The 23,813-nt window shown below is 45.6% G+C and overlaps 3 protein-coding genes across 3 annotated transcripts; 2 read left to right on the forward strand and 1 right to left on the reverse strand.

The window, feature by feature from the left end:
• The first annotated feature begins 4,720 nt into the window (after positions 1 to 4,720).
• On the forward strand, positions 4,721 to 9,774 carry LOC142805691 (sulfotransferase ssu-1-like). Its single transcript, XM_075891206.1, has 4 exons — positions 4,721 to 4,887; positions 5,819 to 6,254; positions 6,998 to 7,364; positions 9,362 to 9,774. Exons 2-4 carry the CDS (start codon positions 5,842 to 5,844, stop codon positions 9,557 to 9,559), a joined length of 978 nt encoding a protein of 325 aa, XP_075747321.1. The 5' UTR covers positions 4,721 to 4,887; positions 5,819 to 5,841; the 3' UTR covers positions 9,560 to 9,774.
• A 1,792-nt stretch (positions 9,775 to 11,566) lies between these two features.
• On the reverse strand, positions 11,567 to 14,288 carry LOC142805707 (sulfotransferase ssu-1-like). Its single transcript, XM_075891207.1, has 3 exons — positions 14,209 to 14,288; positions 13,012 to 13,287; positions 11,567 to 12,194 (listed from the first exon to the last, which is right to left on the reverse strand). The coding sequence occupies exons 1-3, from the start codon at positions 14,224 to 14,226 to the stop codon at positions 11,583 to 11,585; spliced, it is 906 nt and encodes a 301-aa protein (XP_075747322.1). The 5' UTR covers positions 14,227 to 14,288; the 3' UTR covers positions 11,567 to 11,582.
• A 1,686-nt stretch (positions 14,289 to 15,974) lies between these two features.
• Positions 15,975 to 23,006, forward strand: LOC142805722 (sulfotransferase 1E1-like). Its single transcript, XM_075891208.1, has 3 exons — positions 15,975 to 16,458; positions 18,627 to 18,918; positions 22,567 to 23,006. The coding sequence occupies exons 1-3, from the start codon at positions 16,148 to 16,150 to the stop codon at positions 22,942 to 22,944; spliced, it is 981 nt and encodes a 326-aa protein (XP_075747323.1). The 5' UTR covers positions 15,975 to 16,147; the 3' UTR covers positions 22,945 to 23,006.
• Positions 23,007 to 23,813: the final 807 nt, after the last annotated feature.

The following is a 23,813-nucleotide window of genomic DNA, read 5'->3' on the forward strand; positions in this document are numbered from 1 at the left end:
GGACTGTTTTTGTTGTAAAGCGAAATAGACGATCCAGCCCAGGGACAAAACAACGCTCAGTGCCTTGTTTCAAGAGTTATTCTTTGTCTAAAGCGCTGCAATAGCCTGCATATTCGACAATTTGTAGCTATTTTGGGGGACAATAGGGGTTTCTCTTGGTCACTGGAAGTGAAAAATGTTCCGATGACAGAATTATGGCACTTGCTAAGCGATTACCTTCGATATTCAACGCGGATAGGGAAGTGACTTCCACTTTGTGGTCATACTCTATAACGCTTAAAGGCCAACTCTGGTGATTTTTCGACCATGTCAAGGTAAAGGTGTTTCTATGTTCCTGAGACGCTCTTGTCATGAGCCCAATAGCTGAAACGCTGAGGAAATTTGAAAGTAACTTTCAATAAGCAAAAAAGTGCCATACCGAAATCAAAACCAAACCGGGCACCCTGTCTGCTTATGACGTACTATGTGGTAACTGCCGGAGTCCCGTCGGCACTGAGTATGAAAGCTGTGAAAGAGCACAGAGGAAGGAAGAAAGCTTTCCTGTGCTATACTTGCGCCGAATACCACCACCATCGCCTTGTGGCCGCATAATAAACGCTGTAGCGGCCAAAATAGCGATGCCATCAGCTGCATCACTTCCGTGGACAGGCCAACATGACGTCACACAGACAGTGTTGCCAATAATTCTGGCAAGCGAGGTGAGCTTTTCGAGGAAATATTTAAAATTCATTTGCAAACAATCAGTGCATCTCTCAAAACTGTAATTTGGCATAAATTACGGATATGTGCAAAGCAACGTACCCAGAGAATTTCATTGAGATCCCTTGACCTCAAAAAATCGCAGGAGTTGGCCTTCCCATTCTGAGGTAGCTGCCTCCAACTGACTAAAAAAGCTTTGAAGCGACACGATACAATAGCCTGTCTGCCTAAATAAGTCGTATAGTACAGACGATAACCGTTGCTTAGACTTGCCGTTTAAGTATTGACTGTTTACTAACCCAACCAACGACGCGGATACATGTAAAGCATGTTCTTCAAAACAATAATAACTTTTGCGGTCGAATCGAACGATGAAATAAATCCCGATTCAGGCAAGTTGTTGACGAAATTCGAGTGACGTTTTCCATATGGACGTCATGGATGATGCCGTTAGAGTTTCATCCATGGATGCCGTCTCCTTTTCCATTTCAGAAACAGCATCGGGAGGTCCACCACTGGAACAGACTTCAAGATGAACGTACCTCGACCAGCTGTTATACTTGCAGCGCTCGCCTACACGAGCATAAAGTGACGCCCCTGTCCCCACCCTTGTTTTTCTCGTGACCTCTTTCTTCATTCTTTTGACAAAACAGACAGACTCAGGGCGTTCAGAGCAAGTAACGTCGTCGCCTACATAGGGTGAGCTGCACTAAATACAACGCCGCACAATCTTCACTCACACGAGAGCAGTACATGAAACTCTTTCCGCGAAAAGTACAAAAACAAGCAAAGTATATTGTGTTCACTGGCACAGCAAACCAATTCTCCATTTGGCATCTAAAGCGTAACATTAAGTGCCACTACAATAGCTTTCTAGACTTGGCGGTTTAACAGGTGATGAAAAAAACGGATAAAGCGGCTCGGAATTGTCACACGCATGGCAGATTTCTAAAACCGTTTCTTTTCTTAAATAAAGTGAAACGTCTACTACACCATAGTGCTACGTGCTCTCAGAGAGCAACGGAAGATGGCGTTGACTGTCAGACAACTGTGCAATGTTATACAGCATCGGCCTTGAACTTGGCATAAGGCTACCTCGACGGCAACTATGGCATTTCGAAACTTCATATAAGCCTGCTTATTTTGAACACTCCCTTCACAAACTGTCGTTTCTCCCACGACCACCAAATTACAGGTCCATGTTGTGAGAGCTGCGGTGCCATGCAGTCCGTGAAACATTTGTTGCTTGAGTACCTAACATACAAAAAAAGGTCCGAGAACAGTGTCTGGAAAACGTTTGAAAGCTCCATCAAGGCTTTTTGACATTGGCATGACCCTGTCGATCAGAACAGCGCCAAGCGCTGGGACTGAATTCCGCAGCATCTACTTTATCTGCTGTTTCGCACTTACTTTCAAATGGTTGTACCCTGTATAATGATAAAACGCTGCTATAGTCATTTATGACACAAACAAAAACGATCTAACATCATCTCATTACCACCAAGGTCAGAGAGTGACAAAAACAGCGCGCCGCACTGTTGGTGTTTATATTTACTCCCGCCCCCCTTGTATGCGTTTTCTAATTGGTCAGCCAGCTTCACTGAGATATATGTCCCGCCTTATTACTGGATGTAGTATTCTGTTACGAAAGTTTTTAGCCTAAGTTGTTTTTGTGAATAAGGGACCGGAACCCATCACGGATCTATTGGTTTCTCTGCGTACCTCGCATCAAGAAAGTATGTGGGCTTGTGCGTGTTTTTAATATTTTACATTACCTTTGCTCATCTGCCTTCATCGCTTAGAACAGTCAAGAAATTAGAAAATACAAAAATAAACCAAGAGTGTAGGAAAGTATACAAAAAACCGAAAAGAAAGAAGGAAGGGTGCCCAGCTGCCATTTACCTACCATTCTTAAAATGACATCCTAAATTCTCAACTACGCATTATTGTCAAATCCCCCAGAGGGAGTATGTGTCATAAATTGAAGGAAAAATAAACAAAGAACAGAATATGCCACAGTGACTTTAATCCACAGTGACTTGACACCCACAGTTATTTAAGGCGCTTCAGATGAGGTGAAACAAACGTGAGTAACGTTACATTACATAACCCATTATGACATTATTTACCTGCCAACATTGCTATGTCGTATCCGCATATTAGCTCTACAAGCATTCCCAAAATTTTATAGTTATCAGTACGAAGATCAGGATATGCCTCTATCAGTGAACTAGGTTCTTTCCTTCTCGCTCATTTGCCCAGGCTTCACACCCCACGAATAACTTTTGTGCAAAAGAAACTGGAAGCTATAAATGTGAATATTAGAGAGGTGATTGCAACTAATAGCTCAATTCAAAATGTTATGATAGAATATGATAGCATTTTCTCCGCGAAATTTAAATTTATTCCCCACAAGTTTTCAGAAAATGGGCCGAACGATTGCCTTCTGCATGCACAAACACAAAACACAATAGCCACGGATGCCTTTGTGAAGGATGAAATGGCAGGTGTAGAAATTGCCTCTAAATCACTCGGCTGGTCGTTTGGCGTGAGGGTCCCAGATTTCACTCGCGTTTTCGCAGCTGAGCTGTTCGCTGTTATTGCGGCGCTGCGAAAACTCTCGACAGTCGCGAGTAGTGCGGTCGTAATTACTGACTATATTTAGGTATGTACAGCTTTAACAGCTACATATAAATCACGAGCCACAAATACATTACGCACGTTAGTTCCACCTCAGCTCAAGCGCCTGAAATTGTAATGGGTACCACATCACTGTGCATTTGAGTTAAATGAAATGACCAATTCCCTAGCGCGAGCATCGCTTGGGGACCCGATAATTAAATTTCTTCAAGAAATATGATATATAAGAGCAATCACAATTAGAAGCCTATCAACTTACACTGATGCGATGGAAGCCGTAACAACATGGACAGCATATCGGCATCTGAAATTTCAATAGAAGGCTGAGTAGACTCTGTCTTGGCAAGCAAAAGTTACGATCACCAAATTTTGATGCCGCGTGTCCCCTTTCAACATTTACACAGGGCTCGTCTCTCGATGTCACCCCTCAGCCAATTCTGCGGGGATATAAAAATATTAAACATTACTTTTTGACTGTTCACAGACACACACATATTAAAAGAAGACGTACTTGTTACTCAGCTTTTAAAGATATATGACAAAAATTAACTGCAAAAATTATACTAAGCTTCGGTGCCTCAGGTTTAGGGCACTGCTAAAGGAATGTTTTTGAGTGGTTTACAGTTACATTCATGCTTCTAAGTGTACTCATGGTAATGTTTACTACAACAAATATTCGATAAGTATTATACATATATTTAAAAAAACAGAAAGCATGTTAAGTTCGTTATAATTCAACACATTCGAGATTACTATGATCAGGTTAATTCCGCAGTTGGTCTACTACCACAACTGCACAGTGATATCAGAATTTTTTTTATGTCTTACCCACTCTTCGCCTGTTATTTATTTATTTATTAGTCATTCAGTGTTCAAATTATCTACCAAATTTAAACTTACGGCATCCTGACCAGTCCGCCAGAGTCGGTATGTGCCATGTGCTGTAAGGCACACACAAAAGAAACAAACAGCTCAGCACTTCATTCAGGATTGGCGCCACAAGCACCAAGCTGCCTTGATGTTTTTTTTTTTTCCTTCGCATTTTGTTCTGCACCCCTTCTCATTCGGCCTTCGTTCCTTCTTTTCCATTTCTTGAAGGATAACAACTAAGCCAACATATGCTCGATAACCATTCTAATTTTCAATATCTATCTATCTATCTATCTATCTATCTATCTATCTATCTATCTATCTATCTATCTATCTATCTATCTATCTATCTATCTATCTATCTATCTATCTATACAAACCTACGTTCACAAAACAAACATGTTTGTTCTCTCTATCTCTCCTTCTCATGGTGCCCCTTCAACCTACTGAAATGAATCAATTTAATTAATTTATCACAAGTTTGTTATAATATTCGTTCATTAGCAGGTCATTTCATGCAAAAGGCCAGGCTGAAAAACAATGAAGACTGTAGTCTTACGACGCTCGCGCCGTGAGCCTCTCAACACGTGCAATGCGTGCAGCCTCGAGAAGAAGAGGACGACTAGCGATCAGGCAGCTCGTCGCATTCTTTGGAGCCCTTTCATTGCTTTTCGCCAAGTAAGCAACTCTTCATGCTCTTGTTATTTCATTGTGCATGTTTATTAACAGTGCAAACAGCTAACGGAAGCTTCCTGTTTTCGTCTCGAATGATTATCTTCATTCATAAGATGCAGCCGACATACCTGGCATGGTAATTACGTCAACTGTTCGTGTCGTTATGTAGTTCTTTCCTACCCTTGGTTGCACATGGCTGCCTTAGTTTCGATATATGTTTTTATTTTTTGTTCCTGTGTGGTTGTAGCGATCTCGCTAAACGGTCAAAGGGTCATGAGAAGCGTATAAGGCGCGTCGTCACTTTGCCTTAGCCTCGAAAACACTAGTGGCATAAAGCCAGGGATTATTCCGTAGGCTAGTCATCAGCTAAGTCAATGTCTCGTTCAACGAAGACTGTTAACGTAAATCGCTCACACCTTATGCACTATCGACACTTATGACGACGAGAGGTATTCCTTCTGACCTCCAGGTTGTTTGCGAACACACACTAAGTTTCAAACATTATTATTCAAACCTAATAGAACCAACTATCTAAACACTTCGCCATGCTAGAGCCACGCCGAGAAACTTTACTTCCCGGGACTATAAGACGTAGACAATTACCATACTCGTAGCCTCACCTAGGGTGTGGTCAATTTTTTTTTCAGAGTTAAATTGTAGAGGCGATGATAGGTGATATCTTCCGGAGAAAATTTTCGGCTTGCATTCTTATGCAGTGCTCGACAGTAGGTCTAGTTATTTTGTTCCACGTAATTATGACTGAAACACGAAAGGACAATGACTAGAACAAACTAGAAAAGGCATTTGCATTTGTCACATGTCCTGATCATCCGGTTCCTCACTCTGAGCTTCAACGATCTTCCTACAATCATCCTTTTGCTCTCTGCTACACGTGACCTCTGTGGCGTGTTCTTACGACACCCCTTTGGCGCAGGCTGAGTGACAGTACCGCAGAGGATGGGCCACACTCTGGACAAGATCCAGGGTCCCCAGTACCTGGACGTGGACGGTTTGCTGGTTCCGCGCTCTTTCTCGCGCGAGAACGTGCTGTACGCGACGCGCGCGCGGCCCGACGATGGCGACGTGGTGATAGCGGGCTACCCCAACAGCGGCACCAAGACCGTGGCCATCGTGTTGCATCTACTCACACGCGGCGCTCGACACCTACAGGCTCCGGGGCCGGGGCCCTCCCCACAGCCGCCCTCAAACACGGCTTCCACAGTGGTAACCGCTTCATCGACGGCCACCCGCCTCGTTGTGGACGCGCCGCTCATAGAGTGGAAGGGCAAAGAGGTCGAGGCTATGAGCAGGCCGAGGTTGCTGTGCACGCACCTGCCTTACACCAAGCTCAACATCAACCCTCAAGCCAAGTACTCACCGATTCCATTCGTTCTATAGTGTAATTCACCAAGTTGTTCCTTTCGTAAGTTATCATTGCGTAACTTAGAAGTGTGGCAGCTTGGGCTAGTTGGTATGGCATGACGATGGTTATAGCACGAGAACAAAATGACGACACAGGGACAAAAAGGACACGAAGGACACGAGCGTCCTTCGTCTCCTTCTTGTCTCTGTGTCGTCGTTTTGTTCTCGTGCTATAACTATCGTCTTATCATTGTGGTCTGGTCACCACCAGGATTCTCCTGTGGAAAATTTTAGTGCAGGAATTCAGCATGGCCCTCTGGGTTTGTATTCACGAAAACAATTTAAGCTAAAAAATTTCGTTACAGATGGCTGTAGCCGATAACAATGCTGGACGTAAGATTGCCGGACATATCATTACTCCAAAAAACGTTGTAATAACGAGTGAGCGAGGTTAAGGATTCGTAATGATAGAGACAAAGTAAAAAAAATGGTAGGACGTTGTTCCAGAGTTTCACAGGCTACAGCGGCTCAAGCAATAGCGGCCCAGGGTCTGCTTCAGGCTCGCAGGTTGTCTTCCCAAGGAGTGACGATGCGCGCATCTATCGTGGAACGAAGGATATACTAATTTCTCAAGCGATTATGAAACAGATGATACTGAAAAGCGGAATGCCCTCCATGTCGTTTAGTCTGACACAAGCACGTGAAAACTTCGATGCGCATCAAGAAAGCGAGTTCTCAAACCACGCCGCAGGTACATCTACATGCTGCGCAACCCAAAGGACTGCTGCGCGTGCGCCTTCGACGACGCGGTGACGTTCCCGCAGGACTACGACTTCGGCGAGGGCCGCTTCGACGACTTCCTCGAGCTGTTCCTGCAGGGATCCGTGCACGGCAACGACTACTTCCGGCACGTGTCCTCGTGGTGGGCGCACCGTGACGAGCCGCACGTGCTGTGCCTCGTCTTCGAGGACCTGCGCATGGAGTCTCGGGCCCACGTCGAGCGCCTCATCAGCTTCGTCGGCTGGCGCGACGCCTTCGAAAACAGCCGCAACGTGGCGCTCATGCAAGAGGTGCTCGAGCACATCGCCTCCGGGCCTGAGCACACCCGCGTCATGGAGGTGAGTGGCGTTCGCTGAGCGTGCCGAAGCGATGGTGCGCCCAATAGCGACCGGTGACAATTGAGTGGAATGGAAGGGCCCCTGTTGTAAATACGTAAAAACACGGCAACGTAAACAGGAATGATTGTTCTACCCTGGTTACCAGATATCTGCAAGTGATTCGTCTGACTGCTATAATTTCAATTTTGGTAGTACTAGCAGCCTTTTGTTACCTCACGTTAGTGCACATGTCTACGCACACGTATTTCAATGCACTGTCATTCATACGCCGGCTCAATATTTGTTGATCCCGGGCGTGAGTTTAGACACCTCCCCCAGCTTTCAAACCGGAAGTTCTTCATACAAATATATTGTGTGAACCGCTTCCTTTAATAAAATATTGTTACAAGATTGATTGATTTGTGGGGTTTAACGTCCCAAAACCACGCTATGATTATGAGAGACGCCGTAGTGGAGGGCTCCGGAAATTTCGATCACCTGGGTGTTACAAGATTGCAAGCACTGTAACACGTATATTAAAGTACGAGATAAATGCGTGCGATACATGGATACGATATACAAAGTGCAAGTTGAGCCAGAGTACGAGAGAGATTGGTTCTTAAGAGCTTTCAAACCATGGCCGAAAAAGATAGCACACTAATGAACTGTTGAGTTGACTCGCTCAAACTCACTTAGGCTCCGATATATCCATCAGTCTTTGCCTGCACGAGTCCACAATATTTTGGTGTGATGGATAGCGAGTGAGTTTGGTAGAGAAATTTCAGTGAATCTCAGTCCGAATGAGCCTGGTTGAGGGAACTTTTGGTGAATCTGAGTATCAGTGACCGCTAAGTGCAAAATGCATTTCTTACATGAGCCTTCGTGAACTCTATTTTTCCTGCCAACCTATGCGAGTGAGTGACATTTACTTAAGGACACGACATTGGGAGGTTCCTAGCTGACCGGGAGGCGCCATCTGCTTGAATAATGCTGTCATCATACCGTCTTGAAGGTGATGGCTACCCGTACAACGTCAAATGTGCATATAAGCTCTGAATTTCAAATGATTTACCAGACCAACCCAACCACCTTGCTTTGATATTCATATATGATTCGCAATTCTATGCTCCTGAGCAACAAAGGCGACGAAAAGGTTGTTTATGTATTGAAGGTCCACGGTGATCGTTAATACTGCTGGGTCTAGCCTGGTGGGGCAGTGGTTATGGTGGTCAGATTCCGGCCACTGCGGTCACATTTCGATGGAGGCTACACGGTAGAGGCCCATGTACTGTGCGATGTAAGTGCACGTTCACACCATGGGGTGGAAATTTTTGGAGCCCTCCACTACAGCGTTTCTCATAATCGTATCGTGGTTTTGGGACGTAAAACCACACGTATAGTATTTATTATTATTATTATTATTATTATTATTATTATTATTATTATTATTATTATTATTATTATTATTATTATTATTATTATTATTATTATTATTATTATTATTATTATTATTATTATTATTATTATTATTATTATTATTATTATTATTATTATTATTATTATTATTATTATTAACGTTGCAAGAGTGTTTTGAATGTACCCCAACGCGATATGAAGCCGCCTCCTACACACGATGCTCTTATGCTGAAAACTACCGAGATACTGGTTCACACCCGGGCAAGTTCCTTTGGGTTTTGGTGTCTGTTTAGCATCGAAAATCGACCACCCATACAAATCCTCACGTATGGTCATCACAGAAACACCCGAATTCACTGGCCCACGAGATTAAAGATACATGGTGTCGGAGTTGAAGCTGCCCCTTATGTTTCAGCTTCTCAGGAACGCTGTATTCCTAGGGCACGTAGATCTGCGCGATTCTAGAGCACAATATGCAGAGTGCAGCCACCGCCAGAGCACTCCCCACATCTCCCCACTCCAGCGCGTTTGTTGCAACGTCTATTTTGGGGCCCATAGATACGCGAAGTTTCCGACCATAACGCAGTACGTCCTAATCGCAGGTCCGAATGACACCGACTGCCGGGTCCTCTTCTACCTCACCCGACCGGATACTGTCACGTGTGACGACGGCTGGCTACTGGAAGAACTACTTCACGTGCGGACAGTCCAAGCGCATGGACCTCGCCTTCCAGGAGCGAACCAAGAGCACCGCCATTGCCCGCCTCTGGAGCGAATACAACGTGTTTCCCGCCATATAGAACGTTCTGTGCGGATACTGCGCAAGAAGAATGTATTTTCATAAATTATTGTGTCGAGTCTTTTTAGTGTGTTGTGACACTGTTACAAGTGAATGACGTAAAGTGCCCCCATTTCGCTATTATTGTGTTCGTGACCTTAATACTGATACCTCTGACTGTACTTGAAAGTGTCTGCTGCTTCTACATAATTTTCAATAAAACGGTAATAAAAAGTATTCTAACGCACAATGCGATGTAAATGCTTGGTCCAAGTTATCGGTACAAAATATTGGTGGTGATGGGGGTGCTAGGTTAATTTGTGCATCCGTTGTGAATTCTCTATACAGGCGCCCATCTGGGGCCATTGTGCCGGGAATAAGTGGTTGGTGCCGAGATTTTTTGACAGCTTCCGCTCGCCGCGATTTCGCGGAAACGGAAATCACCATTATCTGACATGTGCTCTCTGTATATTCACATGTGTCCTCTTCTACTTCACGCCCAGAACACGTGTGCCGATATATCGGGCGTGGCCTGTAGTAACTCTGATGGGTGATAGTACGAGTACAGAGAGGGAGAAGTAGATTTAAATATACAAAAAGTAACATAAATTCTTGAAAATAATTTCTCATGAATCGGGATTCGAACCCACGTACCGTCGATCTGAAGGCGAGCATCATAATCTCTCGGCAATCCAGACGCGCTATCAGGGCATTGCATAGCTTTGTACAATATGGTGTAGCAAATTGGTAGGGGAGGTAAGTGAGCGTGAGAAGGAGAGATGTGAAGATGATGTAGAGGGAAAAAAAGTAGGGGAGAGGAAAAGGGGAAAGAACGAGAAAGCAAGAAGTACAGAAAGTGCAAAAGGAGAAAGAAATAGGTCTTGGGGAAAATTGATTGAAAGGATGGAAGCAAACAGGAAATGGTGAGAGAGAGAGAGAAAAACAGCAAAATGAAGGAGAAAAACAAAAGACCAAGGCATAGACAGAATGAGAAAAAAATAAAAAGCAGAAAGGAGATGAAAGAACAAAGAATAAGAGGAAGAAACAAATTTTCTAAACTTAACAAAAGCAGCAGAAGCCAGTACTTCATAGGTGCCCATCAACTCTGCTGTCTGTCTAACACTGCGCCTACATACAGCGCTCGCTAAGCTCCTTTGCGTGTCTGCCAAATGTGCTGTTTCTATCTTCCCTCTCTGCTCTCTTTCATCTCCCCCATCCCTCCCCCATGCGCAGGGTAGCAAACCGGCTGCCTATAGGCTGGTTAACCTCCTTGCCTTTCTTTTCCCTCTATTTTCCTTCCTTTGCGTGTGTGCGTGCGTGCGTGCGTGTAAGGGGGGGGGGGTAAGCGAGTTTGGCTTACGAGTTTGATCTGTTACATAGTGGCGTAAATCTTTATTGATGCGCTCATGATTATTATGGCAATGTTCATCTCGCAACTGTACCTGCATAGTCATAAGAGGGTTTTGAACGTGCTCCATAAAGCACGTTCTTCCTGGTTGCGCTGCGACAGTGCTGCGTGCTCCGCGCAGTCTTGACATTATTTAGATAGCCCTAAATAATTTCGAACATTTCAAGTTTCAGCAGAAAATAAAGGTCCCAGGACAACACAACCAGTTTGAATGAGCTGATGAAATTGTGACCCATGCGCCAGTGGTAGTACGCACTTTTACAATGCTTGGCACCACAGCACACTCTTAGAGCGACTCTTTTGAGTATCTCAACGTGCATGCTGAAAGTAGGCAAAACTCACAGATATGTACTTATTTCGTCAGCTGGATCCTGCATTCTCTGAATGAACTGGACACAGATATATTCCTAACAGTATACCCGCATTACCTTGCCACACCAGCTTTTCGTAACCTTCACATCATTCACATCAAATAATTGGGAAGTTTACACAATTTATTGCGACACTCATTTAACGCCCACCCCTTGTCATTCGAACTGCAGACTACCTGCGAACTACTCCGTCCCTTTGTAAAAAAAATAAAATGAAAAAGCTACAAGGGTTCAGTCCACTTCTCTTAAAAAAAATACGACAGTAGTCAGTCGAAGACGCCCATTCCCTTCCAGAGCAGATTCATCGGTGTGTCGACGGTCCTTTGGAAGAACTTGTTGTCGATGCGACGCGACTGTTCGCCCGTGAAGAAGTTCTTCCACTGACCAATGACGCCTTCGCGAACGAAGAACTTCCTCTTGGGCATGACCGCGGCGTAGTCGCGAGTCTTGAGCTTCATGAAGAGGATGTTGGACATTCGCAGCACGGACTGCAGCTTGGACTGTTCTTGAATGAAATCGTTGGCCACTCCGCCCAGAAACTTGGCGATGATCTGCACGTGCTCCTTGGGCTCTTTCTTCATGGTCTCGTAGACGAGGAACAGTATGTTGGGCTCGTTCTTGTAGCTCCACCAGGGCAGCAGGTGATCGAAGTAGTCGTTGTACTCCATCTCGCCGCGGATGAAGCACTCGAAGAGATCCTCAAAGGTGCCATTGTGAAACTGGTAGTCGTCTGGGAACGTCTTCATGATGTGGTAGATGGACACGCAACAGTCCTTGACGTTGCGAGCGATGTAGATGTACTTGGCAGCCGGGGTGTAGGCGATGCCGTTGAACGGCAGGTGTGTCTTGATGATGCGTGGAGCCTTGTACGAGTCGACCTGCAGGTGAAGAGACAGCCAATACAACTTTGGGTATATTTACCAAACCGCCCTGCCGCTTCACATAGGGTGGGTGACATCCCGCTCGTCTCTCACTTGCGGCTCACCCCTCTCTCCCCGGGACCAGTCAGTAGCGTAAAGTCTTCTGCCATTGCAGTGCGACTGTGCAGCCTAAGTATGAACTGACCCTTACGTGTTTTGCCCTTTTCAGTCAATGTATAGCATAGAAAGTGCAACTACGACACACTGCAAGGAGAATGGTGATCACGCTATTCCTCATTCTTTAATACTCTCCGTCTCTTTGTGCGACACGACAGTCACTCGTATACATGAAAACATCCCTTTCTTCAGCATTATTAGAAAAAAAGGGTTATTTGTCATTCCTTTTTGTGAGTCCTGACATGCCATGCATGACTATTTTTAAAGATACACGTTAACTCTATTGTAGATCACACAACTCTCCGAAGAGAGTATAATGTCCTCCAAAGAGAGTTGACGTGTCTCCTCAAAGAAAGTCATAGGCGTGACAAGCCAAAAAAAAATAAAAAAAGGTCGGGAGTCTTATTTTTTATTAGAGTGTACGAGAGTGAACTAGCCGATCATTTTCTTAACATGCCATTTTTAACGCGCTAAAACTTCCCGTGTCCTAGCTGACGCTTATCCTGTGACTTGACCACCTTTCTCATTCATAACTGCTAAGTAGCTTTTGGATTCGGTGCATGTAACTTTGAGTGAGACATGTTTTCTGTGCGTTCTTGTTTAGCTCGCATCGTAACCAGCGATCGGGAAAACAATCAATCACGCATGGTGCTCGCACCAGGTTCCCTTCCGCCTCGAGGTAGCAGACCTCCCTGGTAAGCGACTCTGAGATTTTTCCGAGGTGGGCGTTGTTGAGCAGTAGGTAGACGATCTGCACAACCCACGAGCTGCCGCAGCCGGGATACGAGTCGATCACGATGTCCGTGTCCTGGGGGTCGAAGTTCAGTGAAAAGACGATGTTCTCCTGCGTGAGCGTGGGCGACAGCCGGATGCCCTCCACGTACACGAACTTGGGCTTCTTGATCACTTGCGAGAAGCCCAGTCGGTTGCCGGACTGCAACACGAGCGCGGCGCTAAGACACACGGGTGCGAAAATTTCCAACTTTCAGCAGCTATGACAGAACGCCCGTAAGTGCACCGATAGCAACCACAAGAAGCGCATCTTGCAAAGTGGCAGACAGGGCTGTGGTTCCTGCCCGTCTGTGGTTGGATGAGCCGGTTGGCAACTAAGGAATGCACGTTGCAGACGTTGCAGTGCAACAATAATGAAAATAAAGCTTTTTGTTTTCTCGTAAAGCTACCGCGCGCTCCTTGATAGTCTCTTACTTGCCTAAGCGTGATTCGTAAGGCTGCGACTAATGTAAGCGTTTAATATTCGTTTTCATCCGTATGCGTCGTCTGCTGATCGGGAATAGTCTTATTCAACACGCTTACGGTACAAATTAAGATGCCAACAGTGAGCATATCTATAACCACGAATACATACACGAAATTATGATTGGCATTCAGAGAGAGTAATGTGCATGATTCATATTCATGGCTTTCTTTATTAAAACCAACAGTGATTCACGAACCGGTGCGTCTATGAACTGTCCAAGAGCAGCTTGTTTTGTTGTTCCATAGCCGCGTTTCGGCGTCAGCTCAATTTTTCTGCGATTCCTCGATAAAGAGCCATGTTTCTACAATTCTGACAGCAATCACAAAAATTAGTAGTCATAGAGGCCGAATCAAATGATTCTATCACATGGAACGACAAGTATTGCGGATTTAATCACAGTCTCTTCTGGCTCATCTGCCTAGCAATATTAGAAAAGAGCATATGCAAGATTGTCAACACCAGTAACTGCTATATGATGGCCCACTTGGCATACTGCAGTGGCAAATTCTTCGCATTGGATATATCTATATACAATCAATCATTGTACCGCCCACGTCCTTACCGTATCACCGAAGAGATTCACTGAAATCTACTCACCATCGGAAAGCAACCCATCGCGATTTTTCCCACGGCGCTGAAGCTGTCAACCAAGATCCCGTGCGGCTCGCGTTTCACGCGACCACCGACGGCGATACGCTTGAATGATGATGATGATAGTGGTGATGAGCGGGTTGGTGGCGATGGTACTTATGATGATGAAAATTTTACAATATTTTGCGCACCTGCCACGAAAGATAGTTCAGGAATGGTGTAGCTCAAGTTTCAGTTAATATCTAGATATATTGCGTAAAGGTGAGATTGCAAACCTCAGTCGCTTCATTTTCTACCTCGACGATGCATACTCTGTGACACTGATTACTCCAAAATTTGAGAAAAGAGAGAAAGTAAGTAAGAAAGACAGTGAGATCGGAATCTTGGTCGATCACCCTCAATGGGCACATGTCAATACTATGAGGACCATCATCATGGAACATAGCCAAGAATTCTTGTCATTTTGGTGGTCGAAGAGGGAGGGGGAGCGGAGCATTTGCTGAACGTTTTGACTACGTCAATTTTTGTTACTTATTTTTGGTAAAACATCTTCTTTCATCAAAATTTGGGGGATGAGAGGGGAAATCCTAGCGCACCCCCTTGGCCATGGGCCCTCATCCGGTCCAGTGAAGGGGGATCGGTGCGTCAGCGCGCATCATGAAACGTGTTCACCCCCTTCTGAGGTCCTACCTCAGATTGACATCAGCTGGGTGCAAGTAGCAGCAATGTGGTCAGTAGCGAAATAAGGCTGGCGCTGGCACTTCCGGAGAGAGCGAGGTCGGGCCTTTGTAAAGTTTGAAGTTTGAAATTTGAAGTTAATTGAAGGGTGAGCATACATATAAATGAACAACAGATAAGCGGAGCACATGAGGAGGGCAATTAATAAAGGGGCAGCTTCGTGCTAGACTTCTAAGCTCTTCTTGCCTCACACGACTTCAAGATCGCACTGAGCTGCTCAGAGAAACGTATGCTTTCCGCGGTATGTATTTTTTTTTTCACCAAACACGCGATGTGGTCTAGGACCCTTTTGAGAAAATATTATAAAACAGGGAGAAGAGAACCACGTGAAAATGGGAACCATGAGACTGTTTGCATTGGAACGTCGAATTGGGAGCAATAAAATTTGCTTTTTTTTTAATTCCCGCATCCAGCTAGCATAGCAAGAGGGTGACACACCAGGGACATGCCCCGCCACCTGAAATTATTTTTCGCCATGGCAGACAGAGCGCGAAATGGTCATATGTTTGTCCAGTCCCCAGTTCGTATCAAGGGAACCCCCCCCCCCACCTTCGCCTCACGTATGGCTCATATTCCGCACTGGAAGATTGATTGGTTGGATCCTAGAAAAGTGCCTCAACCCAGCAAGGGGGATCGGCCGTCAAGCCAACAATTGTGCAGTGATGATAATGAGGAGTTTCGTTTTTTTTTCCCCCTTTGAAACAGACTCATACCCACTAGAAGGATAGGTCAAGGCTATAGGACAAATGTAGGTAAATACAAACTTGTTGTTACCACGTATGATTGAGATGTTAGCATGACTGATCATGTTGATATAGCTAAATCGGTGGCGTAAACAGGGGGTGGGACACCGAGAGCGCCGGGAGCATGTCCCTCCCAATTTTTTTTTCCTCCAATAGGACACACAGCACACTCGACCCCACTTGCGTCACTTCGTATGAAAGACCTGCTATTCGAAATAAATTTCAGTCAACGCCGCTGAGCTAAATTAGGCTATAATTTTTAATTCACCTGAATCGAAGCGAGCAACAATGACAGAAGAAGACAAAGAAGTACCGCAACGCCCGGCGGAGCCGCTTTGTTCCCGAAAGGTTGGGCCGCCGCGGACGTCGTGAGTACATGCAAGCCGCAGCTACCCTCCGCAGACCAGAGAGAGGAGTCTCGGGCGAGCACTCTAATAGAAGTCGGCTGCAGCGTCGCGTTCGCCATGGCGGCAAAAACGTCGTCGTCGTCGAGCCCTCCCAAGCGCACCAGGTCGCTCTTCGTCGACGTCCAGGGCGTGCTCGCGCCGTGGAACATCGACGTGAGTAACATTCTGTACGCCATCATGTACCGTCCTTACCCCGGCGACGTCTTCATCACCGCCTACCCGTGCTCGGGCGGCACTTGGCTCAGCTTGCTGCTGTACGCGCTCACGCACGCCGGCAAACACCCGGTCGACTACACGGCGCTCTCGCGGGACGTGCTCTTCCTCGAACGCATGGGCCGCAAGGTGGAGGACGTGGCGCCGCCCCGCAGGTCGGTACACTGCGCGCACGCCGCTCATGTGGACCGCGTATAACCTGAAAGTCTTCATTAACGCCCATAAGGATGTAAAAGATGTAATAATAATAATCTTGCATTTTACGTCTTCCACGATATGATTATGAGAGACGCTGTAGTGGAGGGCTTCGGAACTTTCGATAATGTGGTGCTCTTTGACGTGAACTAATATCGCACAAGGCATTCGACATTTGCGATGCCACGGCCGGGATCGAACCAGGAACATCCGGGTCAGCAGCCGAGCACCCTACGGCCACTGTTCCACCGAGAGCGTAAGAGAGGCCTTACACAAATTTCCTGGATGTTCGCCAACACCCGAGCCAAATTGTGTTCGAAAAAAGAATTTCGAGGACTCGTTTCTTTGTTTGACACAACCGAAATGCAAACCAGCCAGTAATGAAGACAAGCAAAGAATAGTGGACGTTAATTGTACCGTTTTAAGTGTGCTGTGTAGTAATTGTGATATAGATGTGTGAAGAAACTAAAGTGGACGAAAAGACAGCCTGCCGCCGGCAGGGGTCGAACCTGCAACCTTCCTTGGCTTCATTGCCTGCTGGTTTTCGTAAAGGATGTTTAGTAACGTAGTAACACCTAGAGCCCAGACAAACTTCAAACGCCCCCGTCACACGCTCGTTCACTCGACAACACATCCAGTATTGACCGATGGTATTAACCAGCCGAGCTGAATTAACTACGCATTGTGAGTGAAGCCAATTGATGACTGATTGATTTGTGGGGTTTAACGTCCCAAAACCACCATATGATTATGAGAGACGCCGTAGTGGAGGGCTACGGAAATTTTGACCACCTGGGGTTCTTTAACGTGCACCCAAATATGAGTACACGGGCCTACAACATTTCCGCCTCCATCGGAAATGCAGCCGCCGCAGCCGGGAATCGAACCCGCGACCTGCGGGTCAGCAGCCGAGTACCTTAGCCACTAGACCACCGCGGCGGGTCGGAGTGAAGCCAACATAATAAATCGGTCATAATAAGAGGTTTAGGGCAGCGCTCGCTTTTCTCGGATACGCTATTAGATTTAGTGATGGGGAGGCCAAGCCACTTGCGTTCCCCTCCAAGCCGCACCCATGCGGAATGCATAAACACAATCGACTTACGCACGCAAGCTGCTTTGGTGCCCCGACAGTGCACGTGCGTCATACGCGAATTTAGGGGGACGGCGCATGACGCATGCACGCGCGCATAGGCAAGAAACGCTAACACAAACGATAGTTATAGCGCGAGAACAAAACGACGACACAGAGACAAGAAGGACACGAAAGACACGAGACTCTGTGTCGTCGTTTTGTTCTCGCGCTATAACTATCGTCATGCCATACCAACTAGCCCAAGCTGCCACACTTCTAAGCTAACACAAAGCTTTGTGCACCCTGTATTAAAGAACAGTGCGTTTTGAACAGGATGAAATGTGAAAACGCTTGAGTATTGAAGTTCAGGTTGACGTTGAATACAAGTGTTTGAAATCAAACTTGCATGATTCTTCCCATACCGTGTGCCCCATAGTCAGTAACATTTGCTGGCATAATCAGATCATGGTTTTGTCGCACAGAGGAGTCGAGCCAAATTGTAGAATATTGTGGTTTTGGCAGTCTTCTGTCTCACGAAGAGTGGGTGAAGTCAGATTGCGGACAATCTCCATAATTCGGCCCCCTTCGGGGCTGTTTTGCGAATTACCCAAATAAATGAAAAATAACAAGACTATAGATAGATAGATAGATAGATAGATAGATAGATAGATAGATAGATAGATAGATAGATAGATAGATAGATAGATAGATAGATAGATAGATAGATAGATAGATAGATAGATAGATAGATAGATAGATAGATAGATATCTTCCCGCATCCAGCTAGATAGATAGATAGATAGATAGATAGATAGATAGATAGATAGATAGATAGATAGATAGATAGATAGATAGATAGATAGATAGATAGATAGATAGATAGATAGATAGATAGATAGATAGATAGATAGATAGATAGATAGATAGATAGATAGATAGATAGATAGATAGATAGATAGATAGATAGATAGATAGATAGATAGATAGATAGATAGTCTTCTTGTGTACAGGTGAAGGCGAGGATAGACTTTTATCTCTCAACTGAACACCTTTCAGGTTGAAGACCCACCTGCCGGCGAAGAAGCTGCGGCTTAGTCAGGCAGCCAAGTATGTGTACATGGTGCGGGATTACCGCGCCTGCTGCGTGTCACTGTACGAGCAGATGTCGGCGAGAGCACCCGAATACCGATTCTCGGGTGTCAGCTTTGAGGACTTCTTCGAGCGCTTCATTGACGGCCAAGTGGAGGACAACGACTACTTCGACCACGTCAGCTCCTGGTGGGATCACCGCAGCAGCCCAAACTACTACTTCATGTCGCTCGAGAACCTCAAGAAGAACTTCGAACAGGTGAATGCCGCCTTTCCACCCGGGGAAAAAAAAAAGGGGGGGGGGTATGTCAATGTATGAGCAATAACGAAATTCAGCTTGCTACGCGCTTGCAAACCATACCTTGACACAATCCTATCAATGCATACTTATTGCGCTAAGCGAAAGAAAGGTGTCTATACTTCTGATACACTCAAACATTCAGATATACATCCGTGGGGTCATGCAATTCCATTGCTACATTGCACTTATATCAACTAACAGTCGTTTTACAGATCATCCATGTGCAGCTACGTAATATATCACACGTGTACTATGCTACAAAGAGTCTGAGAAGGCTGTCTGTCGCGACACTTCTGAACTAAAGCTTAAATATATTAAAAAGTGTTGCAAGACAATTTTTCACCGTTACATCAGCGAGCATTGGCAGCATTGCTTTACAATATGATTTTTTTTTCGACATCTTTTCATCAACTGGATGAACAGCGCGAACATAAGACAAATGGAATACTTCGAAAATGTCTATAAGCAGCTGCAAACGTCTTTGTATAGTCATGTTTTGTATGAAAATGACAACTGTATGTTGAGAACAGCATACACGTGTATTATTTCAAGTGAGTCCTGGCTAGCCACGTGCATGACTTTGTTTAAAGATACACTTTAACTCTCTATCTCGGGTTGCGTGACTCGCCTACGAGAGTATAACGATCTCCAAGGAGAGCTCATGTATTCCTTAAAGAGAGTCATATATATAAATGGCATGTTTGGAACTTTGGACTGACAAAAAAGAGTCAAATGACTCTTTTTTTTTTTTCGGGGTGAAGCTCCTTACGCCGTGGGTCATACGCCCTGTGTTTTCTTCTTAGTAGTAGCCACCTCTCGTTTAGTCCTTAGAATGTCCGCTAGATGGCGGTACACTTGTATATAACAGATAAATACAAATATCTGGGCGTATGGATAAGCAATGGGACCGAGTATCTGAGGGAACACGAAATATACGTGACGACTAAAGGTAACAGGAATGCAGCAGTCATGAAAAATAGGGCACTGTGGAATTACAATAGGTATGATGTTGTGAGAGGAATATGGAAAGGGGTCATGGTTCCTGGGCTGACGTTCGGCAATGCGGTCTTGTGCATGAGATCAGAAGTTCAAGCAAGATTAGAAATTAAGCAACGTGGAATAGGTAGGCTTGCTTTAGGAGCTCACGGGAATACACCAAATCAGGGAGTACAAGGTGATATGGGATGGACATCATTTGAGGGCAGGGAAGCTAGCAGCAAGATAAAATTTGAAAAGCGATTGAGAGAAATGGGGGAAGAGCGTTGGGCTAGGAAGGTTTTCAGCTACTTGTACATGAAGAATGTCGATACAAAATGGAGGAAGCGAACCAGGAAGTTGACTGGTAAATACTTAGAAAACAGCAGGTGGCCAAACCAAAAAGAACTATCGGTTAAGAAGAAAGTGAAGGAAACGGAGACTGACATGTGGAGAATGGGCATGATTAAGAAGTCCGCACTAGAGGTCTACCGAACGTTTAAGCAGGAAATTGCCAAGGAAAGGATCTATGATAATACTCGGGGTAGTTCTCTACTGTTTGAGGCCAGAACGGGAGTACTGCGAACCAAGACATATCGGGCCAAATACGAAGGGGTAGACACAATATGCAGTGCGTGTGGAGAGGAAGAAGAAACTGCCGAACACTTGATAATGTTCTGTAAAGGGCTTCACCCTATAATTCAGGATGATGGCGCAGAGTTTTTCAAAGCACTGGGGTTTAGGGACCGGGAGGGCAAAATAAACTTTAAGCGGGTAGACTTCACTAGAAGGAGGTTATCTGATTGGTGGCTAAAGTCAAGGCGCGAGTGAAAATTAAACTCTTCACTGCAAAGTACGAATCCTCAAACTCTTTTTTAAGGAAAAATAAATAAATATAGTTTTTGGTTCATTAGATATTACGGCTTGGTGGCGCTAGCCATCGCCCGATCTAAAGGGTACAGCCATATCCATCCATCCATCCATCCATGAATAATAATACATAACGCCCGATCTAAAGGGTACAGCCATATCCATCCATCAAATGTATGGTGAAAAGATGCGACATGACAGTATTTGAAGTGTTCACTAAATGGACGGACGGACGGATGGCCGGACGGACAGGCAGACAAACGCACGGACGGACGGATGGACGGACAGGTGCACTGACAGGCGGGAACAAGAACAAACGGACGGACAGAAAGACACGGACGGACTGATGGACGCTTCGCCCAACTCATCATCATTTGCTCCGTGGATATGCTGATTTTTTTAACGTCTGCAGCTGTATACTCTATGTGTGCGAAATATCCTCCCTGAAGTGTCGCAATAGTCTGTTGTTGTAGTAAACATATCTAAACGCTGCTACAATGCCCAATAGCTTTGTACACATAGTAGTATTTTGGAACACACCGTGAATTGTGCGGAGATGGCGCATTGTATGAAATACGAGCGCCTGACGCTATAGCAGCCCCATACCAGAAAATCGTTAAAGGGACACTAAAGTCAAGTAACAAGCTATATCAGAGTGAAATCTCAATGTATGACAACGTCTAAAACGGCAATATTATCAAATCAGTGGCATACTTACCGAGAAATTATGGTAAATGCACGAGAACACATGCGCTACGAGTAGGACATTCGCAAAGTAATCCCAATGAAGTCATTGCTTGAATGATATTTGGGGTTTAACGTACCAAAAACACCATAGGATTACGAAAAACGCCGTGGTGAAGGACTCCGGAAATTTCGACCACTTGGGGTTCTTTAACGTGCACCCAAATCTGAGCACACGGGCCTACAGCATTTTCGCCTCCATCGAAAATGCAGCGGCCGCAGCCGGGATTCGATCCCACGACCTGCGGATAAGCAGCCAAGTATCTTAGCCACTAGACCACCGCGGCGGGGCCCAATGACGTCAGAGTTCCCACCTACAATTAATCACTTGTAAAAGAACTAGCTGCACTAAAAAGAACCTTGCATGCATCAAAAGACGTTTGTTCATTTCTGCCTGATTCATGGAAAAAAAGAAAGAACCACAATGGCAGGAAATTGTTCATTGGCCGTTGTCGCCACTGGAACTTCCTCTACTTTCGCTCTGCTTCTACTAGTGTCGGCGGCCGCGCAGTAAAGCCGGACAACGTTGTGCACGGCAACAGTTGATTGATTGATTGATTTGTGGGGTTTAACGTCCCAAAACCACTATATGATTATGAGAGACGCCGTAGTGGAGGGCTCCGGAAATTTTGACCACCTGGGGTTCTTTAACGTGCGCCCAAATCTGAGCACACGGGCCTACAACATTTCCGCCTCCATCGGAAATGCAGCCGCCGCAGCCGGGAATCGAACCCGCGACCTGCGGGTCAGCAGCCGAGTACCTTAGCCACTAGACCACCGCAGCGGGGCCACGGCAACAGTGACGTGAAAGTTTCCACTTGAGGCGGGTAATTTGAAGTTTGCTAACGCGATGCGGACCACTAAAGCACGATTTTATTTCAAAATAAGCACTTCTTTAGCTTAAAAAACACAAAAGGCACTACGACGTTTCTAGACCGCTATTTCAGCGATCAACATCAACTCAATATTTGCCTTTAGTGTCTCTTTAATGTGATGCTCGTTCGGGCTCGTGCGCAGGTTGTGAGAGAGCTCGGCGAATTCCTAGGTGGCCCCGCCGAGCGGTGGGTGCGCGACGACCAACAGCTTAAAGAACTGCGCCAGTTGCTTATCTACGACTGCTCGGTCACGACACCGGCCAGCGGTGCCTCGCCGCCACCCAATTACCTCCGCGACGGCCAATGCTACATCAACTGCGTGAACTGCGGCAACCGCTGGAAGAACGTTCTCAGCGAAGAGCAAGCCGAGAGGCTCACGCGGCGCTTCACCGAGCGGACCAAGGGAAAACCCATTAAAAACCTCTTGGGCACGCTGGAACAGAGCGAAGTGCAGAACGCGGCTGCCAGCAGCGACGAAGCCTTACATGTTGATAGTTTACAAGGCGTGATTAATAATTAAGCTGCTTCACTCGAGGTTGTGGTCATATTAAGTACAATAAACACCATAAGCATTCGCTGAAACCGCACAATAAAAATTTTTGCTTCCAAAAGGGTGTAAAAAGGGTGCTTTTACGAGAAAGCACCCTTTGCAACACCCTTTAACACCCATAAATGGTCGATTGAAAAAAAGCACCCCTTTGTTTGGGTGCTTGCCTCGATAGCACCCTAAAATAGGCTCTAAGGGTGCTTTTGTGCCTGAGAAGGGTGTAGGTGCCGATTCATCAGATGGAATATGCAGCATAAGAAGAACACATAATTATAATATTTAGGATTTTACGTCTCAAAAACCTCGATATGATTATGAGGGCCGTCGTAGTGGAAAGCTGCAGAGATTTTCACCATTTGGTGTTCTTTATTGAGCGCTCATATCGCACAGTGCAAAGGCTTCTACCTTTTCGCCTCCGCCTTAATTCGACTGCCACGGCCGGCATCGAACCCGCGACCTTCGGATTGGCGGCCGAGCAGCGCAGCTACTGCACGAATATGTGGACCTTGCGTTAAATGACGGCCTAATTGACTTATAATGTGTGAAGGTGCTCTCTGAATACAGCAGAATGTCAGCAGAAGCAAATCGCGTTTCATCTATAATGGCAATTAACTGCAATCCATGTTACGAAAGCTTGTTGGTTATAAGCTGCATGTTTGCTATGGATTATATACACACAAATAATGTTCGCCCGAGTATGGGTGGGTGTGCGTGTAAGCGCGATTGTGTGTCCACCCGTGCATGTGTGCGTGAGCGTGTATGTGCGAATCCGTGCTTGTGTTAAGCGTGCCTGTGCACATGTGTACGCCCATGCATGCGTGCGTTTACGGTCGCGTGTGTGT

Source organism: Rhipicephalus microplus, chromosome 1, assembly GCF_043290135.1.
Source record: "Rhipicephalus microplus isolate Deutch F79 chromosome 1, USDA_Rmic, whole genome shotgun sequence".
Lineage (NCBI taxonomy): Eukaryota > Metazoa > Arthropoda > Arachnida > Ixodida > Ixodidae > Rhipicephalus > Rhipicephalus microplus.